General features: G+C 45.0%; 4 protein-coding genes and 1 long non-coding RNA gene across 9 annotated transcripts in view; 2 read left to right on the top strand and 3 right to left on the bottom strand.

Moving 5' to 3' along the window:
• The window catches only part of UBXN7 (UBX domain protein 7), a 26,774-nt gene extending 24,842 nt beyond the window's left edge, over positions 1–1,932 (bottom strand). The window contains exons 1-2 of one of the 2 annotated variants that reach the window (XM_021397304.1): positions 1,778–1,876; positions 1,078–1,148 (exon numbers count right to left, since the gene is read on the bottom strand). In XM_021397304.1, the coding sequence (XP_021252979.1) occupies positions 1,078–1,111 (34 nt within the window). In that variant the 5' untranslated portion in view covers positions 1,112–1,148; positions 1,778–1,876. Of the gene's footprint in view, positions 1–1,077; positions 1,149–1,777 lie in introns of both variants that reach the window. The other variant, XM_021397303.1, reaches the window with a different exon arrangement.
• LOC110399118 lies at positions 2,408–7,035 on the top strand. Its single transcript, XR_002438901.1, has 3 exons — positions 2,408–2,929; positions 5,956–6,041; positions 6,784–7,035. It is a non-coding gene; the product is annotated as an uncharacterized LOC110399118 (long non-coding RNA).
• On the bottom strand, positions 4,100–13,212 carry RNF168 (ring finger protein 168). 3 transcript variants are annotated; one of them, XM_021397307.1, is made up of 7 exons: positions 12,698–13,212; positions 10,857–11,199; positions 9,529–9,605; positions 8,834–9,010; positions 8,227–8,351; positions 7,820–7,907; positions 4,100–6,949 (listed from the first exon to the last, which is right to left on the bottom strand). In XM_021397307.1, the coding sequence occupies exons 2-7, from the start codon at positions 11,155–11,157 to the stop codon at positions 5,900–5,902; spliced, it is 1,818 nt and encodes a 605-aa protein (XP_021252982.1). In that variant the 5' UTR covers positions 11,158–11,199; positions 12,698–13,212; the 3' UTR covers positions 4,100–5,899. The 3 variants fall into 3 exon arrangements, with proteins under 3 accessions (XP_021252982.1, XP_021252983.1, XP_021252981.1); XM_021397308.1 differs by lacking the exon at positions 12,698–13,212 and adding an exon at positions 12,434–12,688; XM_021397306.1 differs by lacking the exon at positions 12,698–13,212 and having other exon boundaries at positions 10,857–12,427.
• The window catches only part of WDR53 (WD repeat domain 53), a 4,728-nt gene continuing 238 nt past the window's right edge, over positions 17,427–21,916 (bottom strand). Inside the window, exons 1-2 of one of the 2 annotated variants that reach the window (XM_021397309.1) lie at positions 21,190–21,683; positions 17,427–18,678 (exon numbers count right to left, since the gene is read on the bottom strand). In XM_021397309.1, the coding sequence (XP_021252984.1) occupies positions 18,091–18,678; positions 21,190–21,669 (1,068 nt within the window). In that variant the 5' untranslated portion in view covers positions 21,670–21,683 and the 3' untranslated portion in view covers positions 17,427–18,090. Of the gene's footprint in view, positions 18,679–21,189; positions 21,684–21,916 lie in introns of those variants that run through there. The other variant, XM_021397310.1, reaches the window with a different exon arrangement.
• Positions 21,668–21,916, top strand: part of FBXO45 (F-box protein 45) — a 5,075-nt gene continuing 4,826 nt past the window's right edge. The window contains exon 1 of the mRNA XM_021393809.1: positions 21,668–21,843. Within this exon, the coding sequence (XP_021249484.1) occupies positions 21,668–21,843 (176 nt within the window). The remainder of the gene's footprint in view (positions 21,844–21,916) is intronic.

The raw sequence follows: 21,916 nt of genomic DNA, 5'->3' as shown, positions 1-21,916 counted from the left end.
TCATTGTGCGCTTGTGACAAGAGCAAACCCAAAAAAAAAAAGCATTAAAAACCAACCTGCCACAAGTGCACCCCCATGGCACTTAGCTCTACTTGAGAACCTTAATCAAAATAAGAGTACAAAAAGAACCAAACCTAGTAACACTCCAAATAAAACACCAAAGCATCGAGTAGTTTTTCACACTAACTGCCCTTTGATATTTTCAGGAGCTCATTTCAACACCAGCTGCAGAAACTAAACAATACCTGCAGAGTCTGGAATATATATACTACCCTGCAACCTCACTGCACAGTCATGCGATGCTATTCATTTAGAAGGACCAGAAGAAAAACTATATTCAACCCACTGCTTTTTAAAGTTACGAATACACAAAGCATTTGTGCCAAATCTTCCTCACTCCTAAGGAAACAAGCACCACACCAGTGTTCTCGGCACTCCTGCTGGCAAAGAGAAATACTAAATATTTCAAAAGACTTGAAACAAATTTCTGATATCTCATAATTTCATCTGTAAAGATACACAGGACCTACACTCTCTTAGCACTTTTCTAGATGAGAGCACCAAAGAAAAAAAACCTGCTGAGAACTATATTCAAGGACTACGGGTTCGCAGGCACAAGTTGACAGCTGGACTTGATGTTTTTAGTGTCTCTTCCAATCTCAGTGATTCTGTGATTCTATGACGACTCCTCGCTCCTCACCAACAGGTGTGCTGGAAGCAGATGGCTGTATGGAATTCATTTCACCTCTTCTGCACCAATCTGGGTAACTTTGTGTGCTTACACAGAACCACGGGGGTTGGAACATCTAGTCCACTCCCCTGTGAAAGCAGGTTCACATCAAAGGTGCAGGTAGATGACACAGATTGCTGTGTAGCACACCCTCAGCACCTGTCACTGTGCCACCGAGGGTCAGACAGTTCCGCAAGAACTCACTTCCAAATAGAACCTTACATTCCATTACAACAAAAAGACAGAACCTCAAATCTCTCTTTCAGAGGTGGGTGGGCAGAACCCACTAGATTCTTATTTTCTTTTTCAAAGTGTAGGAGCGGGGCTCAGATTTTTCCATAACCCACCTACATGAGCAGGAGGCTGCTTGGCAAACACCATAGTTCTGCTTGGCTTTCAGCAAGCGTCTTGGGCACTGCTGAGAATGAAAACGTAGGACACACGTGGGAGTGTACTGTAATGAAAGACGCACCTTCTTCTGCACTGGGGAGGGTTTGTTCCAGCTGGTTTCTGTCAGAAGAACCGAAGCCCCATAACTCTCCGGCACGCCCGTTTGCGGGTGCTGTCTCCGCTCGAGACCCAAAGCAACGCACCGTGTCCGGGCCGCAGCCCGCGGCTGAGCTGGTCACAGCGAGGGCGGTACCGGCACCGCACTGCTCCGCACGGCCGCTTCCAGCGAACGCAGCTCAGCGCCGTCACGCGAAGCGCGGACTTCCCGCGAAGCGGGCCCGAAGTGCACAGCCCCAAGCGGGGACCCGGCTGGCCGACTGCTATCCCAGCCCTCAGGGCCAGCTGCCCGCAGCTCAGGAGCCGCGTTTTTGTGCCTTTCCCCGAGGCGGGCTCCGCAGACAGCCCCGACCTCCCGCCCGCCGCCCGAGCAGAACCCGGAGTCCCGCCGCCGCCGCCCCGCTGACAGGCCCGGCCCCCCGCCCCGCCGGGCCCCCGCCTCACCGCGCCCGGCTCTCCAGCCCCCATCCCGGCCGCTCGGCGAAGCGAGAAGCGGCGGGGAGCTGAGCTGGGCCGGGCCCGGCCTTCCGTGTGCCTCACCCGTGATGGCGGTGAACTGCTGGATTAACCCCTTCAGCGCCGCGGAGGCCGCCGAGCCCCCGTGCGCCGCCATCTTGCCGCCGCCGCACAACAACACGCACGCCGCCGGCCCGCGCGCACTGCGCAGGCGCGAGGCCCGCCCGCACCCTTCCTCTGCCCCGCCGCCGGGGAGGCGCCGCGCCGGGGCGGAGCGCGGGAGTTGCTGTGGCAACGCGGCTCGCGCCGCCTCAGCCGCCCGCAGTGACAGGGGAATCCCCCACGGCGGGAAGGGGATTGCTGGCGGTGGTTCAACGGCAACCGCCGGGCGCAGGAAGCAGGGGCTGCTGCAGCACCCGCGCGGCGCCGAGAAGGCCCGTGCTGCTCCCCAGCGGGAACGGGAAACACGTTTTTCTTTTTCTCTAGGGGAGTCTGAGCGCCATGCGAGGCTAGATGCGGTACTGCAGATGGGACAGGGCACGGGGGGATCGCACTCCATCCACCACCGCTCTCTGGGCCCGGCCCTCCAGTTCTTTTCCCAGCAGCGCGTGTACCTAGCCCAGCCACGGGCTGCTGCTTCTCCAGGAGAGTGCTGTGGGAGAGAGCCAAAGGCTTTGCCGAAGTCTGGGTAGACTACGTCCACAGCCTTCCCCTCACCCACCATGCAAGGTTGATTGGATCAGAGACTTCAGTGGCAGCACTGCAATGCTTGTAACGTGGGGTGCCGTTGCTTTCACACAGATTTGCCTCAGAACAGGCATCAGGTGAAACGTGTGGAAGGCGTTGAACTGGAGGAGGGAGGAGACGAGGTGTAGCAGCTCGCTCCATGAACCGCAAATTGAGAAATACCGTCATACCAACAAGAACGGCTCCCCACAGGTTTTCACAACTTGTGAATCCTCACTGAAGAGTGAGTGAGTGAGCCTCACTGGGCTGCGCTCAAGAGACTGTAGATCAAGCACTGAAAGCTTAAATTGCTCGATGTCCGTATTTGAGAACCTCATACTCAAAAGCAAAGGAATCATTAACTAACCCAAACCTGCTTCAAAGTACCTGTAGCAACGGAAATAGTTACCTGGTGCAACAAAAATCCACTCAGCAGCAGCTGAATTCAACACTTTAAGAAAAATATCAATGCTATAAGACCCTCCTGAGGACTACTCTACCACACGTGCTGTAAGTACGATCATTTTGGGAATCTAAAGCTTGCAGCATGCCAGCTCTGACAACGCTGTTGGACTGAGCACCCAGTGTGGGTTTTAGGCTTTGTGTACTTTGCAGTTGAGTGTGTCTCTAGCTAATGATTGACTTCTTAGCCTTGTTTGTTTTCCCCATTCTGCAACAGCCTTTAAACTTTCCTACATGAAACATATTTCACAAAACAAGGTTGTGTTTTTTTTTTCCTAGTCCAAGCTAAAGTGAATTCTAGACAGCTATGAAAGTATAGCTAGTAACTATAAAAGTATAATTTACATATCTTCACCTTTGGGGTATATAAAGTTAAAAGTCTGTCCCAGTAAGCTTTAAAAATAACAATTCTTATGTGGGAGATCCTCCTTATACTGAGAGGATTCCCTCAAAAAATGCACAAAACCCTCAAATCCTTTTACCACCATCCCCCCAGCAACTACACACCTATCCCCAAAATATATTTCTGTACAGTTTTGACTTTTGCAATGGCTTCTTTCAGTAATTTTTGTATTTATTTGCGGTTGAATCATAGCTGCAGGATTTGTTATCGATGGCCTTTAAGGTGCAAAAAAGCCCCCTCCATATTGCTAATTCCTATCTAACTTTTAACTGAGATTAGTTAAGTGCATGTTATAAACCCTATATGGAAGAGACACATAACATCACATTAAAAGAAAGAATACAGAAAACAGCTGTGGAGGAAAAGGGAATGAAGTTGTTGTTACATGTGACAATCTTACATACTGGGGCATGCTGAGCTACAAATGAAATGCCTCACGCTGCTGAAGGAAAGCCTTCCTTTTCCCTTGCTCTCTCTCACCTCCAAGCTTCCCTTCAGCATCTTGAATTGGATCAGAGAGTCCAGAGTGCTAAAGCTGGCATATGCCCTCAAAGGAGGAATTCTCTCTTGTTGCTGATTGTAGTTCATTATACTAGAACTTCAAAAAATAAAATCAATAGGAGCACGTGGTGCTTCTGATCAGACTTACTTGAGAAAGGGCTACAGACATCAGGTGCCACGCTCTCAGAAAGAGCTGCTCCGTGCCAGAGCAGGGACCAATTTTTAAGCAAGTTAAAAATAATCATCAGACTTGATTAATCAACTTGAAGACAGGGCTGAATGGAGACTTACCAACAAAACTCTTCATCCTCAGCTGTTTTGGAAATAGAGTTTACTTATCACATGCTTATCACGACAGGAAAAGTATCTTAAGCACAGAAACAGTCAATGCCTCTGCCCTGAAGAACACTGTAATCAACAATGGACTACATCTGACTGCCTGGGTAAGATGAAAACGAACTGAAAGAAGAATTAGACAGAAACAGGTCTATACTGAACAAAAGCTTCCAACAGTACGGTTGAGGCAGCAATGGGAAAAATGAATTATTTCCAAAAGGTCATCTGTAGTAGCTTTCTCAAGAAAGGTCTTTGAATACTCCTTATTTAGGAGAAACCCAACAGTATCAGAAATGTGCAAGCAAGTTAAAATTAAAAAAAAATTCTGGCTTGGTCTCCTTTCCTTATGTTTCAGGGTTGTCTTTTTTTTTTTTTTAAATGTTTTGTGGTTTGTTTGTTTAACTTAAAAAACATCAGAAGATTCTGCTTTAAAATACAAGTTTCCCAGAGCTGAGTTAAAGTTTACAGATCATCCATAAGATTTCAAATGTGTACTTTTCTGAACATTAGCTATTCAGCGATGAGCACACACGTCTCAGCAGCATAAGCTGGTGTTTTGCTCTCATTCAAAAATGTATACTTGAGAAATATATCATTACATCCAAAGAAAAGCCAAAAGATGGCTTCACAACAGCAAAATAGAAAAGTATATAACAGGAACGCTACTTCTGCTGACTAGCAGCTAGTGAACTTTTCCAAAGGCCTCAACTTGGCAGAGCTGTCAGCTTCACAGCTCCTCTAAAATGCAATTCTTTTGAATTATTTTACTATCAGACTCAACTGGAAGACAGTATTTTCTAGTCCTTCAGAAAATAATAATAATGGAGCAACAGTTACAGTAGCTGAACCTCAGTTGAAAGCTAAATTAAGTCATTAGTGGTAGCGCTAGTCTTTAGTTGCTTTTCCCCCTTTTGGTTTTACTTTCTCCATCGTAACTGTCTCCTGGACTAATAATTTTTGAATATTAGGTGCTTATAATCAGACTCAAATCAGTTTGCACATGAAAGTTAAATAGTAAATACAGGCAAGATTGTGTAAGTTACAGGCTACTGGCAACAAGAAAACAAAATGAACGGAAGTAAACGCAAGCCCACAACCACTTCTGCTATTGGCATCTATAAGAGATCCTTGCCTGTGACTGTGGAAGAACGATCCTTTTCTTCCCCTTTGCATAAGAAAGGGGTTACTCTGTGAGAGGATGAGAGGGGGGAAATGCCTTTGCAGGACTGGCTTATCTGGTTACAATCCTGTTAACTGCCAAGCAAACAATGCAATTCAACAAATAAACCAAATTCCAGTAATGTACTTCAGTTTAACAGAACAGTGCCTGTGCCTAGTAAAGCCCCCATCTCTCAGTCAGCAGACAACTAGAGATACAGACACACTTCTTTGCTGCCCCTGGGGAATGTGCGCTCTCCCCACAAAAGGCTCCAAATTCTCATTCTAGGACCATCAGTTACTTTGAATTTCAAACAATAACGGTATTTACATTCCAACATAAAAAAACAACTTGAAAATGCAAGTCCTAGAAAATAAGTCATAGTCAAGAAAAGACTAATGAAAAATTTTAAGGTCTAGAGGCGTAAGTTATTTAAACTTCTGAAAAACATTCACAGTACATTTTAATAGACAATTTTGGTTACTCTCGCAGCCCAAAGTGATCTGTCAAAACCATCAATTTCGTAACTGTTTAAGAGAAGCTTTGCCTGACACAGGGATAAACATTACCATGGTTCTAATTCCAATTAATTTAACCATGTGTCTGTGGTTCCGTTGTTCTACTCAGTAACTGAGCTTTTAAGCATCTGAAGGATTGTCTTTTGTTTTCTCTTAGGCAGTGAATGAACATCATTTGAATCGGTGGTATTAACAACACAATTCAAGACTTTTCCACTGCTGGGTGATTTCATTCGGACTCTGGTAGGAGACCGCCAGTTTTCATTGCAAGATCCTTTCCGACTCTTGTGGTGATTTGTTTCAGTCTGTTTTTTTGCTAGTTTTGAGTCCTTTGCCATCTTAGAACTTCCTTTTCTAGAAGAGTCTTTCACAGAGGGAGGTGTTTTAGTGCGAAGAAGGTACTCATCTGGAGATCCTTTCTGTCGGTTAAGTAACCTCTCCTCTTTGTTGAATTGTCTTTGCAGCTGCAGAGCCAGAAGCCTATCCTGCTCCTCCTGCATATGTCTCTCATGGAGCTCCTGCTCAAAGGCTTTCTGCATTTGCAAATTAAAGTCGCTTTTCCACTCCCCTTCCTCCTCTGAAGTTTCTGGAAAAGTTCTTCTCCTCTTGTCAAGCATGCCAAAGTCAACCACTGCTTCAGCCAGTGGTTCTGGAGACTTTCTTTTTGGAGCCTCCGTAGTGTTTGGCAACCTCTCTGGTTTCTTTTCATCTGAATTTCCAGCCATCTTCATGAGATCACCTGTTACATTTTTGCTGTCAGATATGGAATTTATTGCTAGCTGAATACAAGTACTAGTTTCAGCACAGTTTTCAAGGTTTATGCTTTCTACATGCATTAAACTGTCATTGTCCAACTCTATTCCATCTTCTCCTTTGGATCTGGGAAGAACTGTTCTAGCCCCTTCTCCTTCTGCAATTCCAGAAGATGTATTTAGATGTTCATCTCTGAGACACTTTGGTTCACATGTATTTTTCTGCTCTACAGTCGTGGTCTTCTCTGAAGCTGAGGCATTTAGGAAGTTAATGTACGTCTCCATAAACAAATCCTGAGCACCGGAACATTTGGTTACACCTGTCAGCTGTGGAGACAGCGTTGGCATTTCGTCTTGCTCATCTTGCCCCTCAGTACTGCTGCCTTCATTGTTACTGATCTGAAGAAAAGAGAAAGAGATCTCTAATTAAATGCATTTATTAAAAGCCAATAGATGTAAATAAAATGCAAATCTGTTTTATCACAGCTGCACTGCTCATAACTACTCTGGGATATTGGATTCTTCCTTAAAAAGAATGAATAAACAGAACTGTTAAATAAGTATTTAGAACAATCTGCAGAAGCATAGCCAAAAGACTGGAAAGAACTGCAGCATTCTCCTGTTATCAATGACTCCAATCAGCAGCTCAAGGTATTAGCCTGCTCAACTTCAGAGCTCAGCAGGAAAGATCCAGACAGATGTGGAATGATGAAAATCAGAGTGCAACCTCCTTGAATGAGCTCTAGAATAATCATTAGAGTTTTATATGCCATCAGCTGCAACTCAGAGTTCACTGAAAATCTTAACATAAACAGCATTTACTCCTTCAAGAACTAGGAGTATGCATTATTGAAACTACAAAAGAAAAAGCAAAACAAAACTACCAAACTAGAGGAAGAACTCAGAGTCATGAAAATTGTTTGTGGACATGGTGATAAACTGTGAGTTGAGGAGACTTAGGTCCTCAGGTCCTGGGGCAGGCACAAGATACAAGCAGACTTAAAACCTCAAAGTCCTTCTCAGTATTCAAGTTTAGTTAACCAAAGCCTCTGTGCAGATACACAAGGTAGCTATAAAATAAGGTGTAGGTGTGCATCTGCTGACCGTCAAGCGCGGTTTCTTCCCTTTCCAGTTCTATGAATCATGAATACTGAAGGCAGCTCATAAAATAGAAATATGATTGCCCACTGCTGAAAGGCATTACTATAGGCAAAGCAGAGAAACCTGCAATTGCTAACATTGAGATTTATAACCAATTGATTCTATTACCACGTAGCCAGGGTCAGTCCCACCTCCCTCTGTTGCTCTAGAGAATGAAGCTGATCGCGATGTGTGATGATGCTTTGGAGTCAGATACCTTAAAGGAAGGAAAAACAAAAAGAAGTTATACTTGTTAAAATCTTTTTCTTTCTTTGCATTGCAAAAATGCATAAAATGCATTGCATTAAATATTAATCATGATCTCAGGTTTGTTCCAACAATAACAAAAGAGGGGTGAGGGTATCTCTTCTCCTTCATGTTATCCTATAAGGAGATGTTTCAATATTAATAGCTTACATTTGCCCAAATTATACAGGGAAGTCAGGCTGCAAGAGTCCAAGGAAGCACGTGAAACAGAAAGGCAGTATCATGAGAAACAGATCACTAATTATAAAACAGAAACTTGGCTTTCTTACTTCTGAATGTCTCCAGAGTTGCTTGGTTTGTTCTTCATCTTGCACAAATTAACTGGGAGTGATTCACATGAGAGGCTGTCTCCTCGTGAAGAACTGCTAAGCACATGTTCTCCCAAACTGTCATTCTTCAATGACAAAGAAAAACAGCATTATATAAAACAAAACACAACACAAACAGGAGAACTACTTCTGTCATTCTGTTACAGAATTAGTTACTTCTGTCCAAGGAATTCCAGAAAAATAATTAATAGATAGTTATGCAACAAGAAGCGCTACATGTTCTGTACATGCTTCTGTATCTGGCAATAAGTGACAAGAGGTTTTGGTTGAATAAATTCTCAGGTTACATTTTTAGGACTACTGTAGCAAAAAAACCCAAACAACAACAACAACAAAACACTTCCAACCAAAATTCCAAAAGAAAATTAAAATAATTCATCAGAAGTTAACAGTCAGTCTAGGAGCTAAAGTACTGATAGCTGACAACAGCTTTCAATTACAACTCAGGTAAATTTAAGTTATTCAGAAGTTTAACTTCTGCTCTAAAAAGTCTAAGCTGCTTACACTAAATGAACATTAGAAAATGTCCCCCTTCATGTTAACTCACCAAGCTGTTACTCAGCTGCCATGCTAACTCCTCATCTTGTTTAAGCTGTTCCTCCATCTCCTTTCGTCTTTCTTCTGCCAATCTGTGCTCTTCCTCTTCTTCTGCTAGCAGCTTTTGAATGTATTCCTCACTTGCCTTGTTCTCTTCTTGCTCATGTGCTCGCCTTTCTGCCTCCACCTGAAAAAGAATATTTTTTAAAGGTATGCAGTTGCTACTATAGCACCATGCTTTGCATCAGAATCTCTTAACTAACCCTCCTACAGCGGGCACAGTTCAAATGAAATCATTCCAACTCAGAATCATCCAGACCTCAGAAGCAACACACCAGTAGCAGCACAGTTTAGCATCATAAACAGATGGGGACTCCCTTTCTGAGATAGGTTTACTTCTGGCTGTTAAGTTTTGTATCTGTGTGCTTTTTTTTTTTTCCTTATTCAACATTTCTTATATGTAGAGGCTATAGAGACTTCTTACATATAGCCTAGTGACTATGTATGTAGCCTTCTCAGAGTCTCTTCAATAAAGGATAAAAATGGAATTCATGCTTCAGGAATGATAAGCATGTTCTTGTAGAAACAATGCCCTTTTAAGTACCTTCCTTTTTTTTGTTAAATAATATTTCAGCTGTTTGTGAGAACAATTAAAATAACTAGATTCAAAGCATTTTTTGCTTTTAAATATATTTTGAGGCTTACCTTGCTAACCTCTGCTTCGTATTCCTGTCTCAGTTCCCCAGGTTTGCTCAGCTGGTGTTGTGGATGGGGGACAAAGACTAATTGAGAGGAAGGGGGTAATAAAAAAGAGTGAGCAACAAAAAAAGATCATGGCAATCAACAATAAAACATTTTAACAAAAGATCATTTCCATACCTTGTCACAGGAATGACTTAAGTCAAGCCTTTGGAACAAAGTAAAATAATACAAAATACAAAAGATAAAAGCAGTATGTTACAAAGTAGCAGAACAGCCAGTATTTTCCAAGCCCTGTATACAGAGCAAATATGCATACTGATAATAACTCTTGCTTTTTGCCACTAACAACTTCACAGTAAGCAAAAAAAAGCGGAACAATGTGTTGTCAAGATGGCCTACCAAAGGAGTTCAAAATACTATCCACTTTTCAATTTATTCATTTATTTTTAAAATATTTTGCTTTCTGCTAAGGACACTCTATTTTACAGACCTAGCTAGAATAGTCCAATCTGCTAAGGGCCCAACTCAGCCCTTCAAAATTCAGGATTCTGAGTCCTATGTCATTTTAATACAACAGACCTAAAAGATACTACGAAAAACTTGTTCATGTGTTTTATTCTCAAGAAATTCTAAGGTTACCATGTCCATTTTTCTCTGAGGTGTGTTAAACACCGAGTGTCATTGCTGCTACTGACCACACTAGGAAGAACAGGAAGAGGTGTGGGACAAGCGTTACCTCTCCCAGATATAAGACTGTCAGAAAAGATCAAATTTGAATGGAGGTTACAACATAATAAACCCCCATGCCCTTCTTCGGGGAGGTTGTCAGATTTCATTTCCTTTTGTCTAGCATCACAATTTGAGGCTCTAAGACTCTTAGATAGACCTGGAATTTCTATTGAAACTAATTAAGAGTATCTAAAAGTCAGGGAAAAAAAACACCAACATTTAACCACTTCATGTACTTGATAAACACATACACAAACACTCCAGTTAAAGATTTTACAGCTAAAGTTGGATCAGCAATAGCTGTTCTGGCAAGGACAAGGAACCGCACAGCAACATTTTGCACAAAAAGCAGGAACAAAAATCCACTCAAATGATGAGACAGTATTATTTGTAGCTTACCCTCTTTGTACTGCAGAAAACAAAAGGAACAGCCACTGCCCTGCCTTGCAAATCCCTTTCACAGGAGATCTCTGGCACTGCATTTTCTAGCAATAACACAGCACATCTGTACACAGTGTCTTCTTTCACAACACCCAAAGTCCACCAGTGCCAATTACTTTGGTAAAGCACAGACACCTCAGGACAAATGACATTTTACTTACTTTCCTCTTCCAAATCTTGTCCGTTAATTCTACGCTCACATTCCTTCGGATATTTCTTCTGAATCTTTTCCCAGAATTCCCAGTTGATAAGAGTATTTCTGCGGGCATTATAACGTGCCCAAGAAGAGACTCGACGACGACAAAAAGGGCAACAAAGACTGGCATTTTCAACTGTCAGCTGGAAACAAGAATTACAGATGGTATGGTTGCACGGCAGCGTCACAGGCTCCACAAAGACCTCCATGCAGATTTGGCAGAGGCAGTCAGCTAAGGAAAGGGGAGCCTCCGATTTCTTTGACATATTGACTTGAAGCTCAGGAACGAGACAAATTAACAGCAGTACCTGAAAGCAGAAAGAAACATGTATTTTACCTGCCCTACTGTAATAGAGAAAACTGTTTTCTAACTACCTTACAAAAAGCTCACCATATTTAAGAAAGCTAGTAAATTTTGTTCACAATCCCAGAAATTTTTGACTTACAGAAGAAGATGCACGTCTTAACAGAAGTCCCCGTAAAGCAGGGATTCCTACTGCAGCTTCCTGTGAACTGCAGCAGGTACATCACAGGACAGCAGGGAGGTAGTGACATGGGAGAAAGAGGTAAAAGAAACTCTTCCAACATGTATTCTCTGATAGTTACAAGCTAAGGTCACGTTTGATGGATGTTATCACAGTTACTGAATTAACTTTCAAATTAGCCCATTTTCTGGTATACATGCATCCTTCGAAAGTTGATTCTAGTACAGACTTAGCTCCACACGAAGGTGAAATACAACATTCTCCCTATGTATCAGAGGTTTTTCCTTAGAGAGAAGGGTCTTCCACATTCATTCATTTGCTTAAGCTGGAACTCAAAAGTCAAAATACTTTTTAGTCTTACAGATATAAGCAGAGATCTAACCAATGTATTCAGCACTTCAGTGTTTCCCACCATGACCTGTATGACGTAAAACAGTGGGGATCACCCAACCTTGCTGCCACCAACCCTCCGCAGATGATTTTTCACTTGACCCAGAACATGGTGCAACAGAAAGTAAGAACAAAAGACACCCCTCCCTGCAGCGAAAGTGACAAAAATATGATTTTTTTAAGTTACAAAAATTAAGAAAAAAATAAGAAAAAAACCCAAACATCTGGTTACTGAACAAAGACAGAACTCTCTGACAGAAATGCTGTAACAGTTCGGCCCCAGATAACCTGCAGAAGAAGCTGACATTGAGATAGAGGCATGTGAAGATGGCTTCTAGTGGTTTTGCTCTTCCTTAACACAATTTTTTTTTTTTTTTTAAGAAGATACGCTAGATAACGCAGAGACACCCAGCTGTACAGGTCTTGGTAACAAACCACCCGCACAGTCTGCGTAATACCTCTGCTGGACCAAGAAATTTCAGTTGGTATACACACAGATTACTGCCCACTAAGCAGGGTGAAGGCGGGCCTGCAGGTACAGGAGAAGGGTGAGGGATCCTCACGGGAAGGCTGCGGATCTACGTCCAGGCCGGCGTCCGCAAGGAGCGCAGGCAGGGCTCTGCAGGACGGCGAGTGCGGGCTGCGCAGCAGCGCGTTAATACCTTACCAGAGATAGCGCGGGAAGCAGAGCGCGCGCGGCAGCTTTCTAACCGCAGGAACAGGGCCCACAGGGGGCGGGGGCCGCGCAGCGCCGGGAGAAGCTGAGGGCCAGCAGGCCGCGGGGCAGGCCGGCCTGGCGCTGCGGGAGGAGGACGCCGGGGAGCCGGAGCGCCCAGCACCGCGCCGGGCCGCACTCCCCTCAGCCCGCCGCCCGCCAAACGGCCGCACCGCACCGCCTCACGCATCCACACACACAGCCCGCCGCACTCACCTCCTAGTTCCGGGGCTCGCAGACCTTCCCTCGCTGCGCTCCGCCCTTACGGCCGCGGGGCTGCTCCGCCCTGCGGGAAGGAAGGCTCAGGCGCGGCGCTCCGTGTGGGAGCCTCGGGGCCGCAGTAGCAAACAGGAAGAGCCGCAGCGCTCTGTGCCGCGCGGCCCTGGAGCTGGGCTGCCGTTTCCGGCTGGGAGCGGAGTTCTGTTCTCCGGCTGTGTGGATGGGAAGCAGTTCTGTACAACTCCTGCTGTAAGACAGCTGCCTGCACCACAGGGCTTCTCCAGTAGTACGTCAGCAAGAGCTGCTCTGCTGACTGATTTCAGCATGGCTGCTTGGAAGACGGAAAGCCTTAAGCTACCCACGATATCGAACTCTAACCTCGGATGCTCAAAGTACCAGTCTTTGGGCCTTGCTAGCAGAAGGGAATCAGAGCATCCAGGTTCTTTTTTCCCACTCACAGTGGGGACAGGTGCACAAAATGCTCCACATCCCTGGTCTCTGGGAAGTGGCATGGCTCTTTACCACACAAATATTTATTTCAAATAAACAACTGTCTAGGACGCAAATCAAAGGAACCATACTCTTTCTATAGCACATGGTAATTCAGGCTGTGCCCAGGTTGTACAAATACACGTTGAAGTGCACGTACCACCTGCAGGTGCAGGGCCCAGGGCAGCTGAAGCTGGCCTTTCCCTGCTGCCCACCTGTCCTCCAGTGCTGATGTCCACGCTGCGTCCTGGCTCCTACTCTTCTCCAGGAGTTCGGCCTGCACGTCAAACTTCTGTGCCAGCTTCTGCAGGCTTGAGTCCAGGTCTTGGAACCGCGTCTCCAAGGCTTGCAGCCTGCTTTCTACTCTGGAGAGTGGGAAACAAGCATTTATTTAGAACTTGGGCCTCAATGCACTGTGCTTTCTGTATCAGTGTGGTGACACATTCCACTGAACTGATTCAGACCAGATACTGAGGTTCCTCCCAAGCCAACTGTAAGTTCATTTACTTCTTTTACAGATTCATACACTGAAATTCCATCTTCTGATCTGGCCTATGTCCCTTTAACCCTTCCCTGGTGCAGAAATAATGTAACTTGTAAATGCAGATAGAGCCATAGGAAAGGTTTGTATTTAGGTATATCTGTGTTTGGGTTGTAGATATCAACCATTTGAATGAATGTTAGTGGTAGGAAGTATTGTTATTTTCCTAATGTTGAAGTCATTTTTGCTTTTACTTGTACTGTCCCGATCTCCTCCACCCTTTTCAACTGACACTGAACAGAATTTCTTATTCTTCCCCAGATAACAAATTATGCAAATAGTAAACCAAGCTGCCCTCAGTGGCTTTTGTTTTCTGCTGGCTTTTCCTGCTTTGGTTTTCCCTTTTGTATGGTGGTTCTGCAGAACAAATGCATGATGGGAGGACCTTAGTGAAACAGCAATAACAGCGCTGCTGTGTTTTGTAGCTGGTATTTATTCACTGCTTTTTCATAGGTTGGTATCTGCTGTGATTTTCCGTATTAACAAACTATCTTTGCATTCTCTTACATTAAAATCCTAAATATGGTGGGGGTTTTTTTGTTTGTTTTTTTGAGTTTGAGCTTCCTCCACATAGCCTTTGCAGAAGAAAATTGCTCAGTTGAGAACTTACCATATCTACTGAAAAGGAGGAGGGAATGGAACACTATGTGCTCATTTTCCATTCTTTGCTTTACTTGGGGAGTGGGGTATGCTGGGCTTCTTCATCCTCGTGGTGGCTTTTGTGAAGATAATGTTTTGTAAGTTTACTTCAGTTCACTGCGTTATGTCAACGTCTGTTCGTTAGAATCCTGGGAACCTCAAAGCTATGGAAATACTCATCATTCCAAGTTCCTCCCTAAATATGAAACAAATCACGGGGTACCATATACTTTAGTAGTGATTTGTTAGAATATCAGCTGCTCCTATCAATTTCTGTGATTTTCTTTGTGTTTTACTGACATAACTTCAGGCTTTATCAAGTAATTGCTACATTTCATTACAAAAAAGACTCTACTTTTTTTTTTCTTTGGCCCTTCTTCATCCACAGTTCCTTTGGCTGCTTCTGTTACTGTTACTATTGCATCACCTTCATGTTTAGGGAACTGGATCTTGAATTGCAGCCTTCCTGTGTTGAACGTTGTATCAACATCTTTATCTCTTGCTTGTTGTGGTCCTATTTTATTTTGGCTCTAGCTGTAACTTATTTTTTCTAACAGTTAGGATAAATTACACAGTCTCTTTCCGGTGATGTGGCTTGTCTTGTGCCCCATAGCCTTGTCTACACCACGTGTTTGTTGTTGAGATTGTGACAGAACTAAGAGAAAGGATCTAAATGAATTCAGGTTCTGTGCTTGAAGATGTTTGGAGAATATATACATTTAGTTTCTCCCTGGCATAGGTTCATTGGTGTGGGATAACACTAGCAACCTGGAACACAGAAGTGTTGGAGTTCTTGTTGTCCGACAGCAATTTTCACATATGGAGAAGAGATTGTTACAGCAGTACTGCTGTTGCAGCTGAGGGCTGATCTTTGAAGTATTTTTGTAATTTGACTATAAAAGGAAATATCAATATCTGAAACATTAATTTCATGAACAGAAGTGCTGCATTTCATCAGCAGGGATACTCACGCAGGACAGTGTGAATTCTTCCTACCTGTAAACCAGTTATACATGTGCATCTAAGGTAGCGCAGGTTTCTTGGCTGATACCACTTGCACAGCACAGACAGTATATATGGAAATACCTATGTGAAAATCCTCTGAAAGGGAGCACTGTCTCACCTTGTCTTTTAACTGTGGGGGGGTTTCAGACCCTTTCGCCATTCTTTCCTTCCTGACGAGCAGTGACTATGGCTCTTGTTTGGTGCTGCTGCTGTTGCCCACCCGGCTGACCAGACGCCATCTAGCAGTGATGGTGCTGTCGCATGCAGTAGAACACACAGACAGGTGCCAGCAGGGGAAGCAGGTGCCAGGCTATTTTAAATGAAGCCAATGAACCTGTCAATCAAAGCTTTTTTGCAAGCCTCTTCATGTACAGGCTTCGGAAATGGAAGGTGACTCAGCGTTACCTATGTCCCAATTCCTTGGTCACAATGATTTTCTTAAAATATAGAATGGCTTGTCTTGCTTTTTGTCAGCTACAACCACTTGCTTCCTATCTTTGAACCCTGTATGTGCTGAGGTGTTTTCCCAAATTCAGAAGTTCATTCCCAATCTTCCCATTTACAGAACTACAGCAGAGCACAAACCAGAATTTCCCGTTACCAACAGTCTCCTGGCAGCGCTTCATGCAGCTACCAGCCTTTGCTGATCAAGCACTTGCACAGAATCCTGCAGCAAGCAGCCAGGACCAACGGCTTGAAGCTGGCAAGGATGGTGTTCATGAAGCGCTGCAGCCCTCTGCTCTGTCCCCTTCCTCTCCAACAAATAGAGGAGAAACAGGATTGTTCATGAACTACCCTCTTCCCACATACACACCATATTTATTTACATCCTATTACCTGCGAAAATTTCTGAAATACAAGTTATCTTGCTAACAGACCACTGCATAATCTTGTCTGCTCCCCCCCTGCCCCAGTCCTGAATGCCACTTGTCCTTCCTCATCCCCTAACATAGCATTAGCACAACCCTTTAAAGACCTGTTTAATGTCTTGCTCAGGGAGCGCAGGGATATGCTGTCTTTAGCCATCTTCCTGGAGAAAAGAAGTCAAGCTGGGGTGGGCTCCAATCCTCTCTCCCAAGGCAGGCAACACCATGGACGGGGGCTCCGACTCCTGCTGGAGGGTGTTCACACTGGGGCTTTTAATAGACTGAACATCCAAATATAGTTCACAGATGCACAGACACATGCTCCCGAATGTACTACACATCAAATTACACAGCTGGACCTCTGCCCCACTGATCTTGTCCGTCTTCAGACATAAAATAAAGGGAAAAATGAGAAGGGGAAATCTAGTCTACTTGTTTGCTGTTTACGTTTATTTATCTATATTGCCTTCAGATCTTCTTCTGGGGCAAAGTCTCCTGCTTTTAAAGACTGTACAGATTGTTGTTGGGTTGCTTTCTTATTTTGATGGTAAAGCTGGATTTGAATGACTTGTACTTGGCTGCAGGGAGCTGCTTCCAAGGGAGAAGAGTAGTGAAACCCACACCACTGAAATATCATCCATAAAGGATGCGAATATGTGCAGGAGATGGCTATGCAAAAAAACAAAACAAACCTGCAATTTTTTTCCATTAAAAAGAAAAAAAAGTGAAGGCAAGTAATGTACATCTGGCAACACCACAGCCAATGTAACAAGACAGCACAGAACCCACATCAGTCAGGCAGGCCTGTGGCCAGCAGAAGGCACTGAGTCTTTGCCTGTGAAAAACGTCAGGACAACCTGGAGAAAAAAAGGTTTTTGTTTTTTTTCTTCTTTTAATTATTTGTCCATGCCATGGGAAGTCTGGCATCAATCAAACGTCATTTCTGCCAACTTCAGCATTATCCCCACCTTCAATTTGAAAACTAAGAGATGTATCTAACAAGCCATAACTGCCAACTTCAGCTTGCAGTGTTTCTAACAGCTTTGGGAAAACCACGGAAGTATTTAGGTAAGGCAGAACAGTGCATTTGTCCCTTTGTATTTACCCCGGTGGCCTATAAATACACTTCTCGGCAAAACTTTGCACAGCAGCAATGTTTGGCAATATTAGAGTGAGTGTAAACACATGGGAGCACTGAGAGAAAGCATTTATTAAGACAAATGTAATAGTTATTTTTCTCTCTGAGAGAAACAACTAAATGCAGAAGACAGCTGACCCATTAGACAGATGTTAGCATTTTCCCCATCTTCTTTATTACTGCAGCGTGAAAAAAAAAATCCAGTTGACAATGACTGTTAATTTGATTACTTGTTAGTAAGTTAAGGCTTCTCCAGTCTTTTATGCAAAATAATGAAAACCATATTTCCACCAGATCCAGCTCAAGCTAACTGTGGCACAATTTAATAGAGAAAGTAAAATAAAACACTGAAATTGTTCAAAACAGAAGGAACTCAATTACATCTCTGTTACTGGTCAGCATCCTTGTTTAGCATAGTGGATTTCCCTGTTAGCATAAATTTATTCCTGCAACTTTAATTACGTCTGGACAGTTATGGACGAATTGCCAGCCTACAAGGAACAGCTGCGGTGAGCACTACCAGCTGCTGAAAATGTAACACCAGGCCAATGACATCATGAGCATCTGTGTGAGAACACAGTGAATCCCTTGCCATTCCTGAGGACACAGTAGGCCTCACTGTTCAGTTCACTATCAATGGATTTAGGTGGAGTCATATTTTGAATGCAGAGAAATGATTTTTCCCCACAAATTTCTGTAAGCATTTTAGTGCCTAAGACTCTATCAATGGATAAACAGATATAGAAGTACTCTGATCAGCAACTAATACTCTCCTGGAGCCTTTGATCTCTGTGCACGTGATCCAGTTCACCTTCTCTCCATGCTCAATAGTTAACTTTGGTAAAATCCTAGCACGTTCATTTGAAGCCACTTTGTTGAGCTTTCCATCTTTTCTGGCAGTGGCAGCTGCTTGGCCCTTCCTTTTATGGAGCGACTTTGCCAGACTTTTTTGCTGCTTTCCAATGTCACTGCTGACATCCCAGAGCAAGACTTTCCCATCATTTCCCCCAGTCAACAACCAGTATGATTCTGGCATGAAGAGGACTTGCGATACTCCCAAACTATGACCTTTAAACTCCAGCTCACGTTCAAATTTGAGACCGGTGACTCGGAATATTCTGACTTTACCATCTTGAGCTCCACAGCTAAAGATGTTGCCGCACGATGCGACAGACAGGGAATGTGCAAGTGGAGGGTTAAAGAGCTGGCCGGCTGACTGCAGACTGTCTTCCTCTGTTCCACACTCCTGCAAGTTTGTGGTCCACACGGGGCGAGCTTTCTGCAGGTTCCACAGCATAACCTTGGAAAAGATCAAATGAATCAATCATTTATCCGTTTTACTTCAAAGAACACCAACTGGAGCATCTGATTCTTAAGTAGAGTTGGTTCCTTTTACTAATTAAAATAAAATCAACCTTTTTTCTTGGGCAGAGCAAGGACCACAGATGAGCATAAGAGACGCAAGATCTGTTGCAAGAAGTGTTTGAAGTTCACCTGACAAATATGGCAAACCATTACAGCGTGCTTTCCAAGCCACCGTAGTGCCTTTCCCAGCAGAGTTAATGGCTCAGACCTCTAGAGCATAAAATGGATGGGAAAGCTGTTCTAAATGCTTTTCCATTCATCTCAGCAGTAGTAATCATGATATACTACACATATTAATTATTTAAAAGGAGGGACAAAGAAACGTTAGCAGCGGCTGAAAAGAGAGCTTCATCATTCTGAATTTTAGTTCTGGTCTGCTACATAATTTTTCTAAGATAGTCACTTTCATGAATGTGTTTCAGAAGTGGAATAGCAAAAGGTAAACAAACAGTAAACATCTGAATTTTAATCATATATATATGATTTTTATATATGATTATATATATAGATATATATTATATGCATTATATATATGCATTATATATATTTATAAAAAGTACATAGTGTATAGTATATATATATATATGCATATACATACATACATGCATATATATGCATATATATGCACTTTTTATAATGAATTAGTAGATCTAGTTTGTCCTGTTAGCATAAGAAGATAGAGCACGCTCTTCCTGGTAAGAGGGAGGTGTTTTCAGACTTGCTTTTGAAATACCACAGCACCTGCAAGCTGCTCATGAAGCAAGAATCACATGAATCCTGCACCTACCACACAACAATTCAAGTGCAACAGATTTATACTGCACCCATTAAAATAATTCTCTTAACACTTTTATAACATGAATTAATTATGACTTTTTTCAAGGCCAGCAGGCATGCAACTCAGTCTCCTGCAGCACCGTTACAAAGCAGAATACATCAGAGGGGCCGGATCTTAACACGTAAGTCAAACACTCCCATTCTCATCACTGACAGCATCAGCTTTATGAATTAAACAAGTGGTGACAAGTCTTCTGCAAACTAAGTACGTTCTGTCCTCGTGGCATTTTCCCTGCTTCCGTGGCACATTTGGAAATAACACTAATGGCCAAAATTCTGGTCTCATCAGCTGCTGCCTTCATTAAGCAACCCAGTTCTCTCACACAGAAATAGTATACTAGTGTTTACAATTCTGATGAAAGGTTTCCAGCCATTTCAGGGATCTGAAATTAAGCAACCTGTGTAAGGCACTGAGCATTTACTGTTGTACTTCAGTACCTCTGAAACGAAGCTTCTCAAAGTACTTTATTTAAAATCCTATCTCTGCCTTTTAGTCAATGGTGGACAAACGTAGAGAATTTTTTAAAACCTGGCAAAGTCAGAACTTGGGAAACTTCTACCAATCAACCTCTACTGGAATAAATATACTTCCTGAGTTTTGACAAACAGTGGCTTTAAAATAGAAAAAAAAACAGTTTTTAAGAACACAGTGAAACTGCTTGATGCTGTCAAAGGAAACTTCCCCCTAACACCGCCAGAACCACGGAGACCTTTGTAGAAGTGATAGTTTTAAACTCAGGCTAAAACAGGAACATGGTCAGACCTCAACCACTGGAAAGGAAGTCCCAGGGTGGGTTTGGCACAGAGCTCAGGAGCTGAGCAGAGGCCTCGTGGCGGCTTCAGCTCCTTACAGGGAGCGGGCGGGCAGCGCTGAGCTCTGCTCTGTGTGACAGCGGCAGGGCCCAAGGGAACGGCATGGGGCTGCGTCAGGGGACGGGCAGGTGGGAGTCAGGGAGAGGTTCTGCCCCAGAGGGCGGTGGGCATGGCACAGCTTCCAAGACAGCGGGCATGACCCCAATGCCGAAGCTCAGGGAGCGCCGGGACACCGCTCTGAGACACTGGGTTTGGGTGGTGCTGTGTGGGGATGGGGGTTGGCCTCTGTGATCCGTATGGGTCCCTTCCAACTTGGGATGTTCTGTGATTCTGTGTGGCATGCAAAGGACAAAGGTTCCCCTTGACGAGGCAGAGAAGTGTAAAAGGGAAAGAACGCTTGACACGGAATTCCAGGAGGTTATTGCAAACGGGATAAACTTCTAACAGTAACATCCTCAGAGCAGCCAGGTAGTTCTCTCTCTGCATTAAACACTCTGGCTGGCATCTGGTCTGCCTTGGGCACTTTGTTATCCTAACGCAGCACTTTGCCTGCAGCCACTCGCTCGGGCTAACCACAGGTTTCACACGGTTGTATAGAACTGATGCGGGCCCAGCTGCTCTGTGCTGTCCCTGGATCACCCCGTGTCAACCACTTCCACGCTGCAACCATGAGTGAAGACCGGGGTGCGATGCTGCAGCACGCTGCAGGAAGGCCCCGTGCCCTTGCTCTGGGTGGAGTTGCGAGCACCCCGATGTCACCTGTCCGCCAGCCACCTGCCCCCGGTACACAAGTCACCTGCATGTCCAGTCCACACGAGACGAGGCTCTGCGGCCTCTGCGGCCGAAAGGCGACGGAGGAGCAGATGTTGGCGTGCCTCAGGGAGCGGACGACTTTCTTGCTCTCTAGATCCACGACCTTGACGGCCCCGGAGTCGTCCGCGGCGGCCAGCAGGGCCCCGCTGTCGCTGAGCGCCAGGCAGTTGATCTCCTCCTCGTTGAAGCGGAGGCGCTCCACGGGCTCGCGCAGCGCCCGCACGTCCAGAAGCGCGACGGCCGCCCCGTGCGCGGCGTACAGGCGATGCGGGCAGCACGGGGAGAAGGCCAGCGCCGCCACGTCGTCCTCGGCGGGGGACAGCCGCAGCCGCCCGGCGGGGACGCCCTCCCGGCCCCACAGCGCCAACTCGCCGCGCTCGGCCCCCGAAGCCACCGGCCCCTCGCCGCCGGCGCCGAGGCACAGCACGGAGGCGGAGTGGCCACCCTCCCACCTGACCGCCATGGCCGTCGGCGCGGGGCCGCAGCGGTTCCATGGCGGCACCGCCCGCTCGAGGCCTCCCGCCACACGGCACGCAGGCCGGCTCCGCGCATGCGCGGCGCGCCCGCTTCCATTGGCTCGCCCTCTGGCCAGGCCCCGCGGGCGCCGCGCTGTGATTGGTGGAAAGGGGCGGAAGCCGTGAGCGGGGGGCGGGGATTCGGCACCACGGACAGCGGCGGGGGCGGGGCCAGGGGGAAGCGGGGCCAGCGGA

The sequence above is a fragment of the Numida meleagris genome, chromosome 4, assembly GCF_002078875.1.
Source record: "Numida meleagris isolate 19003 breed g44 Domestic line chromosome 4, NumMel1.0, whole genome shotgun sequence".
Lineage (NCBI taxonomy): Eukaryota > Metazoa > Chordata > Aves > Galliformes > Numididae > Numida > Numida meleagris.
Note: the sequence above shows the minus strand (reverse complement) of the source record. Positions and strands in the feature narration are given on the sequence as shown.

Bases quoted from the DNA above. Each gene is read 5' to 3' on its own strand.
- RNF168 (XM_021397307.1), bottom strand. From the start codon at position 11,157: ATGTCAAAGAAATCGGAGGCTCCCCTTTCCTTAGCTGACTGCCTCTGC. The intron at 9,011-9,528 runs GTAAGCCTCAAA...ATTCTTTTTCAG, and splicing joins ACGAAGCAGAGGTTAGCAAG to GTGGAGGCAGAAAGGCGAGC. The intron at 8,352-8,833 runs GTGAGTTAACAT...TTGTCATTGAAG, and splicing joins GGCAGCTGAGTAACAGCTTG to AATGACAGTTTGGGAGAACA.